General features: G+C 45.5%; 1 protein-coding gene across 1 annotated transcript in view; it reads right to left on the bottom strand.

The window, feature by feature from the left end:
* Positions 1-4,055, bottom strand: part of LOC311247552 (PDZ and LIM domain protein 3-like) — a gene marked incomplete at its 3' end in the record, with an annotated part of 5,956 nt that extends 1,901 nt beyond the window's left edge. Inside the window, exon 1 of the mRNA XM_084338589.1 lies at positions 3,949-4,055. Within this exon, the coding sequence (XP_084194715.1) occupies positions 3,949-4,041 (93 nt within the window). The remainder of the gene's footprint in view (positions 1-3,948) is intronic.
* Positions 4,056-8,227: the final 4,172 nt, after the last annotated feature.

An 8,227-nucleotide genomic window follows, 5' to 3' on the forward strand; every position in this document is an offset into this window, starting at 1 on the left:
AGGTATGGTTAAAATGGACACTGATGTTAGAGATCAATAAGTAGGATGGGTTAGTTAGTAGGATGGGTTAGTTAGTAGGATGGGTTAGTTAGCAGGATGGGTTAGTAGGATGGGTTAGTAGGATGGGTTAGTAGGATGGGTTAGTTAGTAGGATGGGTTAGTTAGTAGGATGGGTTAGTAGGATGGGTTAGTAGGATGGGTTAGTAGGATGGGTTAGCAGGATGGGTTAGTAGGATGGGTTAGTAGGATGGGTTAGTAGGATGGGTTAGTAGGATGGGTTAGTAGGATGGGTTAGCAGGATGGGTTAGTAGGATGGGTTAGTAGGATGGGTTAGTAGGATGGGTTAGTAGGATGGGTTAGTAGGATGGGTTAGTAGGATGGGTTAGTAGGATGGGTTAGTTAGTAGGATGGGTTAGTAGGATGGGTTAGTAGGATGGGTTAGTTAGTAGGATGGGTTAGTAGGATGGGTTAGTAGGATGGGTTAGTAGGATGGGTTAGTAGGATGGGTTAGTAGGATGGGTTAGTAGGATGGGTTAGCAGGATGGGTTAGTAGGATGGGTTAGTAGGATGGGTTAGTAGGATGGGTTAGTAGGATGGGTTAGTAGGATGGGTTAGTAGGATGGGTTAGTAGGATGGGTTAGTTAGTAGGATGGGTTAGTAGGATGGGTTAGTAGGATGGGTTAGTTAGTAGGATGGGTTAGTAGGATGGGTTAGTAGGATGGGTTAGCAGGATGGGTTAGTAGGATGGGTTAGTAGGATGGGTTAGTTAGTAGGATGGGTTAGTAGGATGGGTTAGCAGGATGGGTTAGTAGGATGGGGTTAGCAGGATGGGTTAGTAGGATGGGTTAGTAGGATGGGTTAGTAGGATGGGTTAGTTAGTAGGATGGGTTAGTAGGATGGGTTAGTAGGATGGGTTAGTTAGTAGGATGGGTTAGTAGGATGGGTTAGTAGGATGGGTTAGCAGGATGGGTTAGTAGGATGGGTTAGTAGGATGGGTTAGTAGGATGGGTTAGTAGGATGGGTTAGTAGGATGGGTTAGTTAGTAGGATGGGTTAGTAGGATGGGTTAGCAGGATGGGTTAGTAGGATGGGTTAGCAGGATGGGTTAGCAGGATGGGTTAGTTAGTAGGATGGGTTAGTAGGATGGGTTAGCAGGATGGGTTAGTTAGTAGGATGGGTTAGTAGGATGGGTTAGCAGGATGGGTTAGTAGGATGGGTTAGTAGGATGGGTTAGTTAGTAGGATGGGTTAGCAGGATGGGTTAGCAGGATGGGTTAGTAGGATGGGTTAGCAGGATGGGTTAGCAGGATGGGTTAGCAGGATGGGTTAGCAGGATGGGTTAGCAGGATGGGTTAGCAGGATGGGTTAGTAGGATGGGTTAGTAGGATGGGTTAGTTAGTAGGATGGGTTAGCAGGATGGGTTAGCAGGATGGGTTAGCAGGATGGGTTAGCAGGATGGGTTAGCAGGATGGGTTAGCAGGATGGGTTAGCAGGATGGGTTAGCAGGATGGGTTAGTAGGATGGGTTAGCAGGATGGGTTAGCAGGATGGGTTAGCAGGATGGGTTAGCAGGATGGGTTAGTAGGATGGGTTAGTAGGATGGGTTAGCAGGATGGGTTAGTAGGATGGGTTAGTAGGATGGGTTAGTAGGATGGGTTAGTAGGATGGGTTAGCAGGATGGGTTAGTAGGATGGGTTAGTAGGATGGGTTAGCAGGATGGGTTAGCAGGATGGGTTAGCAGGATGGGTTAGCAGGATGGGTTAGCAGGATGGGTTAGCAGGATGGGTTAGTAGGATGGGTTAGTAGGATGGGTTAGTTAGTAGGATGGGTTAGCAGGATGGGTTAGCAGGATGGGTTAGTAGGATGGGTTAGCAGGATGGGTTAACAGGATGGGTTAGCAGGATGGGTTAGTAGGATGGGTTAGCAGGATGGGTTAGTAGGATGGGTTAGCAGGATGGGTTAGTAGGATGGGTTAGTAGGATGGGTTAGCAGGATGGGTTAGTAGGATGGGTTAGCAGGATGGGTTAGTAGGATGGGTTAGTAGGATGGGTTAGTAGGATGGGTTAGCAGGATGGGTTAGTAGGATGGGTTAGTAGGATGGGTTAGCAGGATGGGTTAGCAGGATGGGTTAGCAGGATGGGTTAGTAGGATGGGTTAGCAGGATGGGTTAGTAGGATGGGTTAGTAGGATGGGTTAGTAGGATGGGTTAGCAGGATGGGTTAGTAGGATGGGTTAGCAGGATGGGTTAGTAGGATGGGTTAGCAGGATGGGTTAGCAGGATGGGTTAGCAGGATGGGTTAGTAGGATGGGTTAGCAGGATGGGTTAGTAGGATGGGTTAGCAGGATGGGTTAGTAGGATGGGTTAGCAGGATGGGTTAGTAGGATGGGTTAGCAGGATGGGTTAGCAGGATGGGTTAGCAGGATGGGTTAGTAGGATGGGTTAGCAGGATGGGTTAGCAGGATGGGTTAGCAGGATGGGTTAGTAGGATGGGTTAGCAGTCCCGATGTCCCGATCACGTTTTTTTTGCTCCCGATCCGATCCCGATCATGTGATTTTGAATATCTACCGATACCGATATTTCCCGATCCGATCAAAAAATCAAAAATCAAAAATTAAATATAGGCTATAGCCTATATATATATATATATATATATATATATTTTTTTTTCAACAAACATGACCATGTTCACGTCTTAAACTCATACTGAGGCCTTCGTTTTGGTTTTAAATTGCATATCATCATTCATTTATTTATTGTCACACAGAGCAGAAGAATTTTGCCAAAACAAACCAATAGTATCCAGCTGCAGAACGGCAGACCAGCCACACTCTCATACCCAAACGCATTTCCTTTGATTTAATTATACATCAAATAATTTATGAAGTTAACTTTTCACCTGGATAACGTCAACATTCAGGGTGAATGTAATGTGAGAAATTGGGATAAAAAAAAGAAAAGAAAAAATGTATTTGGGTCTGAGAGTGTGGCTGGTCTGCCGTTCTGCAGCTGGATACTATTGGTTTGTTTTGGCAAAATTCTTCTGCTCTGTGTGACAATAAATAAATGAATCATGATATGCAATTTAAAACCAAAACTAAGGCCTCAGTATGAGTTTAAGACATGAACATGGTCATGTTTGTTGAATAAAAAAAAAAAAAAAAAAAAAAGTACATTTTTTTTTGCCAATCCCGATCTTCGGAAAATCACGTGATCGGATCGGGACATCCCTAGTTAGCAGGATGGGTTAGTAGGATGGGTTAGCAGGATGGGTCAGGTGCTTTTCTGTCAATCAACAGCGTGCTGGATGTTAGCTGTTACCATGGAGACCCTGTCTGTTTGGGTGTCATCCACCTCGTCTGAAGAGAGAGAGGCGCTCGACAAGAAGCGTCAGACTCAGAACACAGCAGCCTGACACCTGCTGGTGAGTCTGTGTCAAAGCAGGTTGTTCCCAGAGAGAGAGAGAGAGAGAGAGAGAGAGAGAGAGAGAGAGAGAGAGAGGGAGAGAGAGAGAGAGAGAGAGAGAGAGAGAGAGAGAGAGAGAGAGAGAGAGAGAGAGAGAGAAAGAGACACAGACAGAGAGAGAGAGGCAGAGAGAGACAGAGAGACATAGGCATGGCTATTATGTTTATCAAGTTGTGTGTGTGTGTGTGTGTGTGTGTGTGTGTGTGTGTGTGTGTGTGTGTGTGTGTGTGTGTGTGTGTGTGTGTGTGTGTGTGTGCGTGTGCGTGTGGGTTCCATGTCTATCTCTATGATATCACTGCTGTGGCATTTGACCTCTTGCTCTCTCTCTCTCTCTCTCTCTCTCTCTCTCTCTCTCTCTCTCTCTCTCTCTCTGTCTCTCTCTCTCTCTCTCTCTCTCTCTCTCTCTATCTCTCTCTCTCATTCCATCTCAAAAGGGGTCTGTGACCTCATCCCTTAACCCCTCCCACCCCTGCTGTCAATCACTCACCCGGCTGATGGTGATTGGCTGACCGTGTTCAGATCCACCTGCCAGTCTGAAGCCCCAGGGAGGCCCGCCCTCCAGCACCAAGTTCTGTGGCATGTCCTCTTCTCCTCTTCTCCTCTTCCTCCTTCTCTCCTCTTCTCCTCTTCTCCTCTTCTCCTCTTATCCTTCTCTCCTCTTCCTCCTTCTCTCCTCTTCTCTTCTTCTCCTCTTCCTCCTTCTCTCCTCTTCTCCTCTTCTCCTCTTCCTCCTTCTCTCCTCTTCTCCTCTTCCTCCTTCTCTCCTCTTCTCTTCTTCTCCTCTTCTCCTCTTCTACTCTTCTCCTCTCCCTCCTCTTCTCCTCTTCTCCTCTCCCTCCTCTTCTCCTCTCCCTCCTCTTCTCCTCTTCTCCTTCTCTCCTCTTCTCCCTCCTTCTCTCCTCTTCTCCTCTTCTCCTCTCCCTCCTTCTCTCCTCTTCTCCTCTTCTCCTTCTCTCCTCTTCTCCTCTTCTCCTCTTCTACCTCCTTCTCTCCTCTCCCTCCTTATCTCCTTTCTTCTTCTTCCTCTCCTCTTCTTTCTTCCTTTCTTTTCCTCCTCTCTTCTCGTTGTCCTGCGTGCGGTGAGAGACTGCTGGGGTTTGACTTACTGTCTTTATGTTCAGTGTGCCGCGACCTCTGACCTTCACCCTCCCTCCCACGCTGACCTTTACACCGCCTCGCTCTATTTCACCTTGATTCTCTTCTCGACTCTCTCTTTTTTCAGTCTCTCTTTCTCCTTGATTCTCTCTCTCTCTCTCTCTCTTTTGAGTGTCTCTCTGTCGGTCTGAGGCAAGTCCCATGGCGCTAAATGTGTCCCCTGATTGGCTGTTGCAACCCCCCCCCCTCCTCTGAGGAGCTGATGTCCTCTCTCTCACCCCCTCTTTCTCTCTCTCTCACCCCCTCTTTCTCTCTCTCCCTTGTCCAATCTCTCGCTCTCTCTCTCTCTCTCTCTCTCTCTCTCCCTCTCTCTCTCTCTCTCTCTCTCTCTCTCTCTCTCCCTCTCTCTCTCTCTCTCTCTCTATCTCTCTCTCTCTCTCTCTCTCTCTCACTCTCTCTCTCTCTCTCTCTCTCTCCCTCTCTCTCTTCCCTCGGCTCTGTTTGTGGCCGGTGACCTCAGTGTGTTTAGGAGGAGCCATATTTGGCCGCCCTGCCACCTGTTGGTCGTTAAAGAGACCACACGCAGCCTGTCAGCGTTTCTGCTCCTGTAACCGTGACCCGGTGTCCTTCCGGTGTTTTCCTACGGAGGTTATTCTGGGTCCACAGCTCCATGTCTTCAGGAGGACATGTCTGCGTTGACCTTTGACCTGTCCTCTTCTTCTTCATCTGTTTGGTTTCATTATTAAGTAGGACACTTTCTCACTATAGGTGGTAGGTCAGACCCAAGACCGATCTACATTATTCAGCCTGACGTCTCACCATGATCCACGAAGTTCATAATAATAAAGTATGGAAGGTGAAAGGTCAGCGATGTGGCACAACTCGTAAAACTCGGGTGTCATGGAACTCGCCTCGGTTTACCGCCGGTATTCCCCGCTTGGTCGGCTGTTCCAACGCGACTTCCTGCTGATGACCTCAGGGAGGAGGAGCCTGACGAGGCCCCGGGACCGGGGGGCATGAATAGTCGAGCATCTCCTGCTCCTCCACCACTCCTCCACCTCTCCTCTACCACTCCTCCACCACTCCACTCCAAACTGATGTTGTGACTCCTATTGTTCTGGACCGGGCCAGAGGTCACACCTCCACTTCCTCCCACGGGCTGGGGAGATTTTCATCTTACATTTTTATTCGTCCCAAACGCCCCGGCCCCATCCGATTTCTTAAGCTTTTTTCACTGTTTACTTATCATGCATTGCAACTAGGGATGTCCGATATTATCGGCCGACCGATATTATCGGCCGATATCGGCAGTAAAATGTGATATCGGAAAATATCGGTATCGGTTTAAAAAAAGAAAAAAACAATAACAATATTTGTTATATATATATCCAGTGAAATGATTAGTTACCTGAAATTATTCCGTTTTTTGGGGTGGGAAACCCTGCATATATCGGTATCGGTTGATATCGGTTGATATCGGTATCGGAAATTAAGAGTTGGACAATATCGGAATATCGGTAAAAAAGCCAATATCGAGCATCCCTAATTGCAACACTAATATATGGTCAGTACCCCGAGTCAGACTGCCCGTATAAAAATTATCTTGGGGGTTGGTCTGAGGGCAGTAGCCCCCGACCCCCTCCCTGGGGAAGCACTTAAGTTAAGTACCCTCGCTTTGTTTTTACGTTTAGACCCAGCCACCAACCCCAGAAAATTTACCCCTGAGTGCTAGTTCTAAAGTGACAGAAGGGACCTGAATCTGAAGGGCTTCATCTGTAGTTTCCTCTCCTACAGATATTCATGGGGTTCATGTTTATGCTTATGCGTGTGTCGGCAAAGGACCCCAGGCACCCCAACCACAAACCGTTTCAGCTGCTGCCACCCGGCAAACATGTATCGGGAGGAGCGGGAATCTTACCGGGAACCTCCGGATTACCAGACGTCTGCTCTACCTCCCGACCTGTACACTGTATATTACTGTTGCACTCTACTGTTACATTTGCACTCTGGCTGGATGCCAAACCTCTTTTCGTTGTACGGTACTTGTGCTGCATGATGACAATGTATTAGAATCTCATCTAATCTATTTTTTATATAATTGTTTCTACTACTTTATGTTGATGCCGCTGCTCGGCCGAGGAGCCACACGCTGTAATATAATATTTATATCATAATAATAATAATATCACTGCTGTAACAGAATAGAAGGATGTCACGATAACATTGAGTCTGATTGGTTACACCCCCCCCCCCCATCATTCAGAGAGTTCTAATATAGGCTTGTTATCCCGACTGGAGTCGCGGCCAAAGTCTTTCATTTGTTGTGGTTGTAAAAATAAAAGCTTTATTTCAAATCGGCTGATTTACTTCAAAGGCAATATTGTTTTCTATCGCTTTAAAGCTGCAATCATAATTTTCTGACCACTAGGGGGCAGCAAGGACATATAAATAAACAATGCAGCCCCTCCTCCCTCTCTCCCAACACGAAAGACTACAATCCATCCCATAATAAACATAACACTGCCTTGCTGGCACAATCTTATAACTAAGAATTATTTTCATGCATAGATTACTGGATTTATCAATTTCAATACCACCGTTTCTTGGGGCGTTTCCTGGTCGTTGAACAAGGTCACAAAGATGTTTTTGAAAATGTGAGGAAATAATTATTGCCGCATTAATATTTCTAATATTCATATTATAAACATAATGTTCATAAAAGAAGGTGTGGTCTGTCGGTCTGCACTGTCGGCCCCCATCACACACACACACACACACACACGCACACACGCACGCACACACACACACAGAGACACACACACACACAAAGTACTTATCAATCAGAGGAAAAAGGTACATATTGTACGTTATGTTACAGTATAGCCATGTAATATGCGAAATATACAAAAATTTACAATGTGTACATATTACAAATAAGTAATTATATTGATGTATTTACAAAGAAAACATACCATCATCATAGTATTACTGTGTTAGTACCAGGGTGTATTATTTCAGAGTATTGTTAGGTTTGTATACTTGTACTTTTACTCAATTACATTTCAGAGGAAAAAAAACATACTTTTTACTCCTTACATTTAAAATGCAGACCTACAAAGTACAAAGTACAAATATCGCAGGTCCAACTATTTTAATTAGTATTATTTGTTTCTCTGGCCGAACTAACGTTAACGTTATTAATCCTGGGGATTTAAAAAAAAAAACAGCCAATCAAATCCCCATCAATGGAAAATGAACCCGCCCATACCCACGCTGATTGGTCCTTGTGCCAGACTAGAAAGTGGGGATCTATGATTAAACACCTGCTATCAGAAGAATACAGTCAGAAAAAAAGTTTTTACAATTACTTTTTAGTACTTAAGTACGTTGAAAAGTAGAAACCTTTTCACTTTTGCTCAAGTGTTGTTTTTAGCCAGATACTTTTACTTGAGTGCGATTTTGAGACGGTACCCATACTTTCACGTATAATTTCTGGGTACTTTTTACACCCCTGGGTACAGTATACTGTAGTCTGCTGCTCAGAAATCTGTGAGACTGAATCAACGGAAACTGCACTGACGTCAGAACTACAACCTACCCACCTGCGACATTTCCGACTTTGAACGGAACGCAGCATTAAATTCAGTGTTTCGAACGTCCAATTGAATTCA

The sequence above is a fragment of the Notolepis coatsorum genome (genome assembly GCF_963971535.1).
Source record: "Notolepis coatsorum genome assembly, contig: SCAFFOLD_3675, whole genome shotgun sequence".
Classification (NCBI taxonomy): Eukaryota; Metazoa; Chordata; class Actinopteri; order Aulopiformes; family Paralepididae; genus Notolepis; species Notolepis coatsorum.